At 33.3% G+C, this 15966-nt stretch overlaps 1 protein-coding gene across 3 annotated transcripts in view; it reads right to left on the bottom strand.

Moving 5' to 3' along the window:
• The window catches only part of LOC135201449 (rap guanine nucleotide exchange factor 4-like), a 725795-nt gene that overhangs the window by 442144 nt on the left and 267685 nt on the right, over positions 1 to 15966 (bottom strand). For all 3 annotated transcript variants that reach the window (XM_064230397.1, XM_064230399.1, XM_064230398.1), the window contains exon 3: positions 11313 to 11401. In XM_064230397.1, the coding sequence (XP_064086467.1) occupies positions 11313 to 11401 (89 nt within the window). The remainder of the gene's footprint in view (positions 1 to 11312; positions 11402 to 15966) is intronic.

Genomic DNA, 15966 nt, shown 5'->3' with positions numbered 1-15966 from the left:
ACATTTCCTCTACAAGTCGCAACATTTAGTTTAATAGCCGTTCGTCCCAAATGCAAAGGACAAACTTATGAATTTGATTACTCCAGGAGACTTACTTCAAAGCTTCTGCTAAATCAGAAGGGACGGCAGCGTTCTCTAGCGTAAAGGCTTCGTACTGCTGCATAGGACAAAATTATTTCAGGTCGAAGTTTAATTAAACCAAACTAAAAGGTAGAAGGCTTCGTACTCCTACTTTAAAATCCGGTGTCTCTAAATACCAAGTGTAAAAAAAAAGAGAATTAAAAAAAAGCGGCTCGCGAAGCATCAAATGCCCTTTGGAAAGTCAGTAAAAGCACTGCCGTGTCTCCTAACGCAAGCTCAGTATAAATTTCAAAGTGTTACCGACAGTGGAAAACTTCCATTCAGGGTAAAAGGCCCAGTAACCAAAGGATTTCGGGAGAGCTCTGACGAACAACGAGATTTTGTACTATCAGGATTCTATACTTTTTTCTTCGGAATTATTCCCATCAAACTTTTTAAATCGATGATGGAAGATTTAAAGGTAACGTTCGGGAATATAAACAACTTGACATAATATATGAAACTAAGGTTTAAAAACTGATCATTTATGTGATAATAGAATGAAAGTATCTCAATATTGTACGAGAAATAAGCAGGATTGGATCTTTCAGCTAAAAATAGTCTTTACTGACAATAAGAATACTGCGCTTTGGGGTCAAATGTGGGTAAACAAACGCCAAAAAGATCCTGGAGTCAATGGTACAAAACTAATAAACCCATGCAATGTTAATCAATCTCTAAAGAGTTGAACGTTACATTCTTGTTATGGTTTTTCGGGTTATTCATACTATTTCCATTATGATCTGCCACACCTTTTATGGGTAATCAAAGATCACATGGACGAATCGATGACCTTGAAGCTAAAACCTTTTTAGTAATGTAGAACATAGTTCGTCAGTTAGTTTACTGAAAAAAAATATTCTCATGCATATAAGAAAAGTAAACAATTCAGTTCTATCTCAGCAAATTATATATTCTTATGACAATAACTCAAAACTTCATCTTTCCGCTAATATCCAAAATACCTTCACAAGGTCAAATATCTCCAAACTAATTCACTTATAATCCTGAGACATCTGTGATATTTACATCACCCAAGGACAGTTCATATGCAGGAAACTGTGATACAACATAGCACAGTAAACATGATGACTTTCGGCGGATATACGATAAGAGGAGACACCTCACAAAATTAACAGTAAAATGTCAAGGAATTTTATATGAATTCACATAGCTCTGCAATATTGTCGATACGCCCTAGTTACTTTCCAAGGTTGCAAAGTTCAAAATATAAATTGTCCATAATTGATTCACTAAACTACATTCCATCTTTACGTGTTCCTGTTTTTAAATTTTTTAATCATTGCACAGAAGACGACAGAACAATTACAGCTTACGGGAATGAGACATAGATCGAAGCCTTGTGAAAGAAATGTCTTCATTGGAAAAAACAAATCCACAGTTATGCATGAATATATAGTATATATATATATATATATATATATATATATATATATATATATATATATATCAATAGAGGGATCCACAGTAATATCCTTGTTTATCTAGAAATAATATATTTATACAAAGCTTAAAGCTTTCGTCCATCCTCCTGTGGACTTGATCACTAAGCAAATGAGCTCATTTGCTTAGTGATCAAGTCCACAGGAGGATGGACGAAAGCTTTAAGCTTTGTATAAATATATTATTTCTAGATAAACAAGGATATTACTGTGGATCCCTTATTGATTTCTTAGAAGCACGATACAGTGTTTTTATATTGCATATATATATATATATATATATATATATATATATATATATATATATATATATATATATATATATATATTTTTTTTAAAAATAAATCTCAAATGAGAATTTTCGAAAGCTCTCTGTAGAGATTTGTTATTTAAATATATGCACCCATACATATCTGTGGATTTGTTTTTCCAATAAAGACACTACTGTGAGTATTATTTAATTAATGTCTTTATCTTGAATAAACATCTCTGTTCCATACAGTGGGTGTCCTCCCATGGGAGAGGGGAAGATGTGCATCACATGTTTCATATTCTGAAGCAGCTGGAGGTCTGATAACGATCTTTCATAACTCTGTCTAGGATGTTAATAATAGCAACATCAAACAGCAATGCATTCAGTAATAATCGATAACATGGCATGTTGGCCCTAGTGATATACCATAAGGAAGGGTTAGTCCTCTTTTTGTGCTTTGTGAAAGGAACTATGAATATATATATATATATATATATATATATATAATAAATATAAAAATATAAATATAAATATATATATTATATATATATATATATATATATATATATATATATATATTTTAAAATAACATTTTACAATGAAACTGAACACATCTCGTTGGACGTGATTTGAAAAAAAAAAAAATTATGAGATGTGATACTGACCAACACGGTATTTGACCCCGTAATCCTATCATAGTAGCCTGCTGAATCACCATTAGCACGAAACCTTCATTATGATCATGAAATTACTTACGACGGTACAAAAAAAAAAAAAAAAAGCTTTAGAGCTTTAAAACACTGCCTCAACAACAGTACCCTATCAGACTACCATATCAAAGGTACCTTACGACCCTACCGTCCCAACGTCCCATGCGACACGTCGTCAGGTAGTAGTACGACCTTCCTGAAGTATCGTCTACAGCGCCCTATGACGGCACCACCATCACCGCCACATCCCCGTATAATTACGTGGCTTGTCTTTCACACATAAATGGCTCTCATTACTAATATACCTCAGGTCGTTTAATTAGGACACGTAGCGACCTAATTGGCATGGTTAACTGAAACTGCTCTTTGTACTAATTATTCTCTCTCTCTCTCTCTCTCTCTCTTCTCTCTCTCTCTCTCTCTCTCTCTCTAGCACTGATTGTGAGACATATTAATAATGCTCTCATCTTTGTAGAGATAAATACAACTGCAAATAGTGGCAACAGAGTTGGGAATTTATGCCTAATTTATTCAACTGAACCTCTGCGATACCAAAGTTTACATTTTTCAATGAATTTACTTTTTTTAATACGTGCTTACACATAACACATCTTTCTATAGATATATATATATATATATATATATATATATATATATATATATATATATATCTACTAGTCCACGAGTGTATACATACATACATATACAATACATACACACGTATATGATATATAAGGATATGTGCATGAGTTTGCGTTATTTTATCCTCTTATTTTGTATTTCCTTATTTCCAGGCACCAACAAAGCATTCTAGTTGTGTTACCTTCTCTGGTAATTTTCGTACCCTTTCACGTGATATATCTAACTTGCTTTACAGGAAGCTCTTATCTATCCGAGGCTCAAAACAACAAGATAAGAGTGAGGAACAAGATAAGAAGAGGGAACTCAATCCCGATCAAAATTAAAACCCCGCAACTTGGAAGGAGGAAGTTCATTACAATTGGAGATATAGGACCAGGAAGCAAATTCCATCAATCAAGCCCATTTCTATCTTTTCCTTAAATTTGAGAGACTTATTGATACCATATCTCCATATTCACTCCAGTTGGTAACCTGTTCTGTTATGGATGAAAATTTGTTCGAGTGAATAAGTACATTCATTTTCTTCTTTTAGTGTTTCAAAGACATTTTTTTCTAGAGGACCACTTCCAACAAAATCATATATGAACTCAGATCTTGACTTGTGTCAGCTATCTAATCTACTAACAAGGTGCTCTCTCTCTCTCTTTCCTCCTCTCCTCTCTTCTCCTCTCTTCTCTCTCTCTCTCTCTCGTTCCCCAATCATCTCCTCTCTCTCTCTCTCTCTCTCTCTCTCTCTCTCAATAAGTCCTTAATGTAATTTTTTTCACGATTGCTATTAGGCCGCATACAAATGCCTCTCTCACAACAGGGAGTCTTTTTATTGCGATGGCCCCATTCTTATTTTATTTATCTATTATTCTATTAATTGTAGGCGGAGACCTTTACCTCTATATCACTCTATATCAGTCATTTTGGTTACCAGCTGCCTCTAAATTAAATATTTAACTCCTTACTATTGCCTTGTAAAAGAGCCATATTTTCCAACAGACTACCACCCTGATTATGATCAGACCACTTCCGGCCAGTTCCACAATGGATTAGATAAAAGTGACTGACACTCTTCTCTTATGTGACTTATCAATTTTATATACTTATTTTCACAAGCGTCTTTTAAGATGAACTGTTATTTGAGGTACCTCTATCCACATAACCCCATGACTATAACTGTAATTTTCATCTACACAAGAGACCCTTTGGCATTACCTTAATCTTCTTTTAAAACCACTTATTTGCCCTCAAAATCTTATTCAGGCCACCCACTGTTTAACTGCCTTTTCACGAAATGCTAACTCAAGAGATCCTGCATTATATATCATTGGTCTTAAATGCATTCAAGATTCAACTTAATTCTTTTTTTCATACGGTGTTTACTTAGTACCTTTGTGCATGCTCTGTCTTCATTATTTCTGAATTCTTTACATTCATCTTGAGCCCCATCTCTCTAGATGTACGATGCATTCTCCTCCATCTCTAATCACTTCTTTTTTCACTATAAAATGCAAAAGAAGGTCAAAAGGCTAAGGTGATGACCAAATATCTTTCTATAGCTCCTCAATCTTTGCAGCAAATTCTCTTGACACCACTGCACAAAAACCAATACCCTTGCATCAGATTCGCTCTAGAGAACTGAAAGTAATCCTTAATCAGTGGGAATAAACGAAATTTTGATAGTGTATGTTATTTTGAGCACAAGAAGAGTTGGAAAACCCAGATCTACTATGATAAGAACCGTGAGACGAAAGGCTGGAGATGACTGGAGATTTATGACGCAAGTAGTGAAATTTCACAAATGGCTCTTAGGATGACACATTTTTTCTACAGTTTCCGTAAACGTACAGATTTCTGGACATACAATGTCAAATACCTTCCATGTCAAATGAAAATACAAGGTATGAAGCCTTCAATTACCTCTACTGACTTACAAACAAAGAATAAATTGCTATAGGCATATGATAAGTAGTAAAATAAAACAAACGTAAATACTTAATGTTACAAAATCCCTGCAAAAGCTAAAAGGAAATCGAAAAAAAGACCCCACGGACTAGCGTACAAAAAAAGTATTTAGAAAACAGGCATAAAAATATATGCTCTTCACACCTGACAGCTTAAATATCAAACGAGTCGCCTCTCTCTAACGATGTGTTTAACCTCTCCCGAGCAACGGACCTGGGAGGGGGGATACATCACAAGGATCAATTTGCACCGTCCACTTACGGAGAGTTAGATTCTACGAAATGGAGACACGCCATCAATTTTCAATCTCCTTTAACGGGGCTTCTTTACGGGAATTTTTTAATGCATAAAAAAGCTGATAAAAATGAAAGTACAAAACAACCTTCCTAATTATGAGCTGAAGGTGTCTGTGACGTCAACCAATTTTTTTAAAGCGCCATCCGTAAAAATAACCAATGGGTGATTTTTTCGGTGTTATCCATGGGAAGTTAAGTTCTAGGTTAATTTAAACCAGACTATTAATATACTTTCACTACTAATTCATTATTTGTATGCCTACATTCTAATGGGCCAATCTGTTCCAAAATGTAATTTCAAGTTTATAAAATTAAAAAAAAGATTACATATGCTGTCATTTTCCTCTTAAATAAATTCCCAGGACAACTGCAGTTCATCTAATAAAATCATATACTGTTATAGTGGTAGAAATTATTATAAATGGCTTTAGATAAAAATTCGTTTCAAGCTGGCAGAAAGTAAAAACTCACATAAATAGCCACTCAAAAACAAAGGGGGAAAGCTTTATGAAGTAGCTTTTATTAGCCTAACGCAATTTCAGAATTAAGAGAACCTCTGATCATATCTCTAATAATAATAATAATAATAATAATAATAATAATAATACCAAGACCTGAAAATGGAAATAAGAAGGATATGGGATATGCCAGTGAAAATTGTATACCCATAATCATAGGAACACTAGGCACGATCCCAAGATCCCTGAAAAGGAACCTGGAAAAACTAGATGCCCAAGAAGCTCCAGGACTCATGCAGAAGAGTGTGCTCCCAGAAACAGCATATATAGTGAGAAACGTGATGGACTCCTAAGGAGACAGGATGCAACCAGGAACCCAACACTGTAAAAATCACCCAGTCGAAAAGGATGACTGTGATAGAGAAAAAAGAAAATAATAATAATAATAATAATAATAATAATAATAATAATAATAATAATAATAATAAAATAATGAAAAGGAATCTAGAAAAACTAGAGGCTGAAGTAGCTCCAGGACTCATGCAGAAGTGTGTGATCTTAGAAACGGCGCACATGGTAAGAAAAGTGATGGACTCCTAAGGAGGCAGGATGCAACCCGGAACCCCCACACTATAAATACCACCCAGTCGAATTGGAGGACTGATAGAGCAAAAAAAAAAAAAAAAAAAAAAAAAAAAAAATAATAATAATAATAATAATAATAATAATAATATGCTTCGAAGACAGTAAACGTCCTAAAAGGCTGATCAATGTACCCCACAAATAAGTTCCCTCACTCAAAAATAATACTCCTATCATTCTAAAATCTTAATAGATGTTGCAAGTCACGACAGCCTCTTTTGGTCAAATTTTCGTCAAATTCCACTCATGGCATCCTGCGCCATCTTGCTAACAGACATATCATGAAACAAACAAAGTTCACCAAATATATAAGTTTATTGGAAGCGTTAATAACAATCTACACCAGCAATCTCTCAAGAGCAGATGAACATATCAATGGTATGTGACGAGAACATTCATCTGTACTTATTAACTTTATAATAGACATAATAATATGATGCATAACTGCCTGTGTGAGTTACAATTCGAACAGTGAAAGGTCATAGTTTATATATATATATATATATATATATATATATATATATATATATATATATATATATATGTCATATCACTTTTCCGTGATTCATATACATATATCGAGCTACCGCGGTAGTGTAGTAGGTAAAAGCTTCACTGACGTTCCTGGGTTTGAAAGGATCCTGGGGTTCGCGTCCCGATCCAGGCAAGTCTATTATCGAGAAAAAATTCCCTTTCGGTTAAGCAAATATGAAAATATATTAATTCCGAGGTAGAGCGAATTAGATATTAAAGGATATTGTAGCTCAAATATATATATATATCTATATATATATATATATATATATATATATATATATATAACATATACATATATATATATATATATATATATATATATATATATATATATATATATATATATATATATATATATATATATATATATATATATATATATATATATATATACACACATTATAATCCGTAACTTCACCAGCAGTGTGGAATGTTGCTTGTTTGAAACTGTTTCGCTCCGTTTGATGTACGAAAGTTCATTTCTGCATTACTTTTTGTTATGATGATGGCGACCGTTGTTTTTGTGATGTTCTTTTTTTTATTATTATTAATTTTCTTTTCATGTTCTTGTTGGTGGTTCTTTTTTTGATACAGATCTTCATTTAATAATAATAATAATAATAATAATAATAATAATAATAATAATAATAATAATAATAATAATAATAATAATAATAATTTGAAAAAGATACCACAAAATTACTGTGTATAAGTACTCGAGTGTTGAGTAAAATAAAATGTAAACACTTATAAGTAAACACGTTATACACAGTAATGTTGTGGGTTTTTTTTTAAATCTTAAGAAGAAAGATGAAAGAAGTTTTTGTTTGGTTTAATAATAATAATAATAATAATAATAATAATAATAATAATAATAATAATAATAATAATAATAATAATAAACTGATCGCTTAAAAGAGAGCATACTTCTATCATAGTGACCTTGAATATTTATTATTGGATGTAATACATCATGTATGTATATGTGTATATATTATATATATATATATATATATATATATATATATATATATATATATATATATATATATATATATATATATATATATATATACACATGTACACACATATACATACATGATGTATTGCATCCAATAATAAATATTCCCAAGTGCACAAATTTGTATGAGGTACATTGATAATAGGTTTAGCTTTGATTCAAGGTCACTATGATAGAAGTATGCTCTCTTTTAAGCGATCAATTTATTATTATTATTATTATTATTATTATTATTATTATTATTATTATTATATTAATTATTAAACCAAACAAAAACTTCTTTCATCTTTCTTCTTAAGATTTAAAAAAAAAAAAAACACACAACATTACTGTGTATAACGTGTTTACTTATAAGTGTTTACATTTTATTTTACTCAACACTCGAGTACTTATACACAGTAATTTTGTGGGTTTCTTTTTCTTTTACTATTATTATTATTATTATTATTATTATTATTATTATTATTATTATTATTATTATTATTATATGAAGATCAGTATCAAAAAAAGAACCAACAAGAAAATGAAAAGAAAATTGATAATAATAAAAAAAAGAATATTACAAAAACAACGGTCGCCATCATCATAACAAGAAGTAATGCAGAAATGAACTTTCGTGTATCAAACGGAGGGAAACAGTTTCAAACAAGCAACCGGTAATTAGACCCGAACACCTTTCCAACATTCCACACTGCTGGTGAAGTTACGGATTATCGCGGATGCAACCAGATACTTCACCACAAACTCCTTCGTTTGGTAACGGTAACTGACATTACAATTCTAGTTATGCCAATGACTGGACAAAAATTTATGTTATTGAGGGATATGCAGTTAAATATACTATATATCTAATGTCACGAAAAACTGGAACTCGTTTATTTGTGACAAATACACGCTGCATAGACTATACTATATTTACACTCAGATCAATCTCTCTCTCCTCTCTCTCTCTCTCCTCTCTCACAAACCACAAACACACACATCACATATAAATACATACATTATATATAATATATATATATATATATATATATATAAAGTGTGTGTGTGTGCTACATACACATATATAAGCATATATATATATATATTATATATATATATATATATATATATATATATATATATATATATCGCACAGAATGTGAAAGCTTATGCCCACACACATTCGCGACACACAGAATATAGGAAAATACAGACTCCCGAAATTAATTCGTGTCTCAAAAGCCCAGAAACTCGTTAACCGACAGAAAATTAGTTTTCAAGAAATTTTAGGAAAGAAGCATGGAAATTACCTGGAATACCTGCGACATAACACATCAGGCTTCCAGGACCCAAGCGGAGAAAATTCCAGGAATCTCCATATCTCGGGCAAGGGCTTGCACCAAGCAATCTCATTTTCCTGACGGCAACTTCAAAACAATACGTGGCAACTCGCCAAATCATTTTGCCGTTTCCTTTTCCATCCGCTTCGCCCTTATTTTTAAATGGAATATCGACTACACGGCTTGATGTAACGTGTGCTCCATTTTCAAAACGAATGTCACATCTATAATTAGCAGAGAGAGAGAGAGAGAGAGAGAGAGAGAGAGAGAGAGAGAGAGAGAGCATTTCTATCCATCCACAAGTGTCTACGAGGCTCCTCCCTCGAGAGGAAGTTAAATCAGGGTAAATGTTACGATACGTGTTGGGAAGGATGTAGGAGGGAGGATGGGTGGGTGGAAGAGCCACTTCCTGGTTGTCCGGAAGTTCACATGGTGTTGAATACCTCCGTTAAATAATAGACGGACTCACAAAGCCAAGTATTAAACTATGAGGGTGGTGGGGAGGGGGGGGATGATGGGATCAGACAGAAAACAAGGTAATTAAAGGGTCATCTGGAAAATGTCGTAAAATTTAGGTCACACGGAATCATTTTCAATCCCGTTCGTTCACTTCAAATTCTAATCAGCTGTGATTTGCCTATTTCTAGCGTCGAATGACGTCATGAATGTGTGCTTGCTAGCAATCTGTCTCGAGGCCGTCTTTCAGCGCAGGTGTTCACAGGTATTCGTTACTTAAATTATTTCAATATGGCCTTCCCTGAGGTGACCAGTCAAGGCTACCAAAAGTAACTCGAATGCTTGATGCAATCTTTTCGTTTTCATGTCTGACATTCCTATATTCTTGTCAGAGGCCCTTATTGATATCGCACTAGATAACATACGCACACAAACATATAATATATATATATAATATATATTACAATATATATAATATATATATATGTATATATATATAATATATACATATATATATATATATATAATATATATATATATATGTATATGAAGCACTGAAATATTCTTATTTATCAAGGCGAAATATATATTTGTACAAATGTCTCGTCTTGATAAACAAGAATATCACTGCGGATCCTTTTATTGTTTACTTAGAAACACGATACGGTGTTCTTATATTGCATAATATATATATATATATATATATATATATATATATATATATATATAATATATATGTATATAATATGTATCTAATATACATAATATATATATATATATATATATATATATATATATATATATACATATACATATATATATATATATATATATATATACATATATATATATATATACACCAGAAGACGAGGCAATGATTAATCGTTCCATCGAAACCCCCTCTGCCCCTGCTGAACTAACCAGTAATTATGTACCTGATAGTCAGTAGGCTACAATGAGTTTCCGTGGGACATAGATAAGAGTAAGCGGCTAGCAATCTCAAAATGTTAGCAGAGAATCTGAGGGTTAAGAACTATTAGAGGCAATCTCTTTAACGGGAAAAGGCGTTTAATCGATTGATTGATTTTATGCATAAGCGTTCCCACTACGAAATATTTTACACTTTATGTAAACAAAATTCGTCTCTAATCCTCATAAAAAAAGGAATAAATAATTTACCACAAGAAGATGACGCGTATCGACGGCTGAAAATTACAAATATACAAGAAAACGTCTCAACCTTCAAAGACATTCGCAAAGGAAACTTCAGTAACATCAACGATTCAATGATATTCACAATACTCCGCCGAACTATGTACCCAAATGACAGCGGTCTACAGCAATGAAACCGAAAAAAAAAAAAAAAAAAAAACGCAGAGTACGGTCAGCACAGAAGAGCTTTTCAGCGCAGCCAATTTCCTCTTATCTCATCTACTCACCTGGTACTGGGTGTGGAGCGGTGGCCTGGAGTCCACGGACCCGCTGAGCAACGTGTACCAATTTGTCCCCGTGTCTCCTCTTTGGTATACTGGAAAAGAGGATGAAAGATATTAGAAACTGAAAGGGACTACGAAATGTAACGAGAAATAGGCTTTTACTAGTAACGCGGAGTAGTTATTTCAGTGTATAATTTCCAGTGCAGATCAATATATCTATTCATGGGTATACAAATATATAATCATAATATGTGTGACATATTATGATTATAAATAGTACACCAAAATTGCTTTTAGAATATTATTATGTATATAAGTGGGATATATATACTATATATATATATATATATATATATATATATATATATATATATATATATATATATGCAGAAGCCAGGTACTATATCGTACCTCTAAGTAAATGGGGATACAATCCACAATGAAGTAAAATCCTCTTGTAGATTAAAATATATATTCTTGTACAGGATTAAAGCTTTCGACCATCAACTGTGATCTTGTTCACTAAAATGAACAAGATCACAGTTGATGGTCGAAAGCTTTAATCCTGTACAAGAATATATATTTTAATCTACAAGAGGATTTTACTTCATTGTGGATTGTATCCCCATTTACTTAGAGGAACAAGATATATATATATATATATATATATATATATATATATATATATATATATATATTACTGTAATCCATAAAGACAATATTTAAAACCTCTGTCATACGCCAAGGTAAATATCTAATACCAACTTTAGGCATACACTGTATGCATCCTTTCAATATCAAGTAAAACTCGCTATCTAAAACAAAACCACTGGTTACTCTACAGAAAAAAATAAGAAAAAAAGTTCGAATATAAAACTGAAGACTTAACTCTCTCTCTCTCCCTCTCTCTTACATCCGGTTACATTTTACAAGGTAACTGCATTAGTTAGCAGCATAACTAGCTCTCCCCTTATTGGATCCTTTATGCCGTTCATATCTCACTAGGAGACTTCATTTCGCTCTCTCACACTCTCAATCCATCCATTTTTTATCAATAAACAGCAACAGGTCTCTCTCTCTCTCTCTCTCTCTCTCTCTCTCTCTCTCTCTCTCTCTCTCTCTTCCTTCCTTTATATCCGGTTCTATATTACCTGGTAACTGCTGTCTCTCTCTCTCTCTCTCTCTCTCTCTCTCTCTCTCTCAGCAGACGGGCTTCATTGAAGAAATCCCCACCACATCAGGAGAAACCATTCATAAGATATTCATAAGACAAATTCACACACAGAGACACAGACAAAGCAGCAGAGTTATATTATTTAAGAGAGAAGAGTATTTCCATTTGCATCCATTATTTTAAGCAGTATAAGACTCTAGTCCTTTAGGCTTACAGTGTAGCTCGCGCGTACACAATGTCTGTATCGTGGTACAGTTAGCTTTTGCGTTGAGAAACTGTTCGTCTAAAACACGTTCTTAGTGTACTTACATAATCATAAGATAAAGCCTGCTTAAATATGCGTTTGTATACGTGTATTTGTAGATCAATTAAAATTCAATAATTGTCATCAATGATGGATATAAGCGGTAAAAAAACTGCTGTCTGAATAATCAAATAAATAATGAAACAAAGTGAACGAATAAACAGAAGTATCTGGTTATCAAAAAGGACAAAAATGATTACCTTTCCAATTCCACACGTAATGGATTTGCTTTTAACTGCACTATTCGGAGTCAGAGCGATGAAGCAATATTTCATCTACCTTTCAGGGATTATTATAGCTGAAATCTAATAGGAAAACTCGTCATACGTTGCCACTACGTTTTTTATAAAGAAATAAATGAATGAATGAAATAAAATTATATCAGCAGTTCGACAACAATGATCAAATTGTGTTATAATCGAATAAGGAAAATGAAGTATATCAGTATTAACAAATCAGTTCAAGTAAAACGAGAAATATTCAACTGGAATATGTAATCAACATGGTAAGAGAGAAAACAGGGAGCAATGTCAATAATCCTGATATACGCGAGAGAGTTCTGACATTGTGCAATCTTTGGACAACAAGAAACGATATGGATCTGTTGGGTTTGCGAGAAAAAAGAAATAGATCAGAGACATTCCCACTGTCACCTTTACAGATCACCTTTTACCTCAACCAAACTGAAAATCTTAGCTGAACTTTTCTAATCGAAAACTTGTCCGACGTCTGTCAGCATTTCAGTCTGTCTAGCGAAAGCTTTCCATATTGTCGACTTATTCACCAGAGTGACTGGATCACTTTCAGCCAAATTTTCCATCAACAACCTTAAATCAAGGAGAATCAAGTTATTCAAATGAGGACCACGTATCCTTCCATGAGGGGATAATTAAGAAATAGCAAATACATAGGGTCGTTAGAAAACAAATGAACATTACTATGGAAATTAGAAAAATTAAGTGAAAGTTTCCTTGGGCTTAGTAAATTTCAAGTTCGTTCCAACCATTGCCCCAAGGACCAGGAGGGTGGCACAAGAGTGATCAAAATGTTCATAGACATAGAAAAGAAAAATCTTTATCACATATTTGCAAGTACAACAATGCAGCTCGGGTAAGCAGCATAGCCCTTGGGCCTCTCATTATTTTCCACAAGAATTCTAGGCTTTGAAATGAATATATATATACGTACACGTGTATATAATGTATATATAATACCTTCCAAAATTTAGAGCTTCCTTACTAAATTACATCATATCTAGAGAGATGAGAATTCATTACGAATTTTGTAACCGAGGCTGTAACTCAAAGCACTAGGCATTTTCAGCCATTCAACGATAAAGTCATCGCAAAAAGGGACTTGCAGTGGTTGGACGGCAATATAAAGACATCCAGAAAATGAATTAATATTTAAACAGGCTGGACCGCACAAGTGAAGGCAGGAAGATGGAATGTAATAGGTAAAGTAGAAGGCTAAGAAATAGGTGCAGCTCGGGATCAAAAGGACGGTCTAAATGCCATTTAGTAATGCCTACAGTGCACACGGCCAGGTGCACTTAGGACACAAGCCCCCATACAAGGAGATGAGGCTCAAAATACGTCTAAGAACAACTGAAGCAATACGGACAGAATATGTAAACAGGGATGAAGCATTAGTTGAAAAAATGAGGTTGAACCTTTCTAACATGTAGGGACGATATCCCTTGAGTTGCAATCTAGTGAAGGAATATAAAACGCTACTGAAGTCATGGCAAGCTCAATAAGATTTGGAAATCCAATAGACTGCAATTGCATATTTATATAAGGTTATGAAAGGGATTAGTAAAATCTGCGTTGTTAAAAGGACGTGAACCATGCATGGCATTACTATTAAACTATCTCTAAAAGACCCTCGATTTGAGAATAAATTTTAAGAAAAATATTAGGAGTCAAATATCAGTACATAGCTAGAAGTAACGCCTATAAGGAAAACTATCCAATGGATGAGCTAATATTTAAAGGGAGAGGGAAGTCGCCGGGACAATTCCTTCCCAACACACCCTGGGAGAATAGTATACGTGCCATCCTCACCTGGGTTTCTGTGAGCACGGAAGAGTTGGAAGACCCAAATCTATATAGATGATGACTACTAGGAGAGGAGAAGGAAGGATGCGGGTGACTGGAGCTTTATAGAAGATAAAATACATTCGTGGTGGAATATAACAGAGACCCTTTGCCTCACACGTCGTTGGAGGCAATGGATATATATGAGTGTGTGAGTATGTATATATATATATATATATATATATATATATATATATATATATATATATATATATATATATATATATATATATCCTCTGCAACATTCATACTTCACAACTGCTAAATCGTGGATTAAGCCTCAACCATTGTATCATCGTAGTGTTTACAACAATAATCCGCAAAAGTCTCCGTCCTCCTAAGCAAGTTGACACCAGTCTCTACACAACCTTTATTTAACTGAATTTATGTACTCGAACACGACCCTATAAATGTTTTCTGTTTCAATTTATCCTTGCATGCACGCATCTTCCCCAGTTCCATCATATTCTGGCCGGGTTTAGGATCGATAGATTTCCTAGACGGCTTAGCATCATCCTATTCAGCTGTCACGATCCTCCTCTACCTAAAGTTTTTATCTTACCTCAGAGTTATCTTCATGTCTAGATTTGTACACTCTTGTTACTCGGCGTACAACGTACTTATTTTGTACTTAAACATATTACTTTTTTTCTGAGCTTGTACGATTATCATGTCTCCATTGTCGCATCAGAATGAGGTCTTGTCAACACTGGTCAATCGCTATGTCCTCATTTCAAATTATGCTGATCTACATATTGATGATATCGAGGATTTTAATATCAACATACGTACTTGGAATGCTCTTCCTACCGAGATTTATAGTGCAAGTTTACATCACAACCTTTTCGGGCCTATGCAGTGATCACAACCAAGTTTAAACCACCAGCAATGACTATTTCAAGTTGGCCATTTTAACTACATTTGTAACTAAATCCATATACAATTGTAAAGATATTTTCATACATGGTTTTACGCCTTCAACTAAAACGATACAAAGAGTTAAACCATTCAGGCTAACTAATAACTTAAACTTCTCAACATTTCCTTTAAACATTTTACCATTAACGATCTGGCAGAAGC

This window comes from Macrobrachium nipponense, chromosome 28 (assembly GCF_015104395.2).
Source record: "Macrobrachium nipponense isolate FS-2020 chromosome 28, ASM1510439v2, whole genome shotgun sequence".
Lineage (NCBI taxonomy): Eukaryota > Metazoa > Arthropoda > Malacostraca > Decapoda > Palaemonidae > Macrobrachium > Macrobrachium nipponense.
The sequence above is the reverse complement of the archived record's forward strand: the minus strand, read 5'-3'. Positions and strand labels throughout refer to the sequence as shown.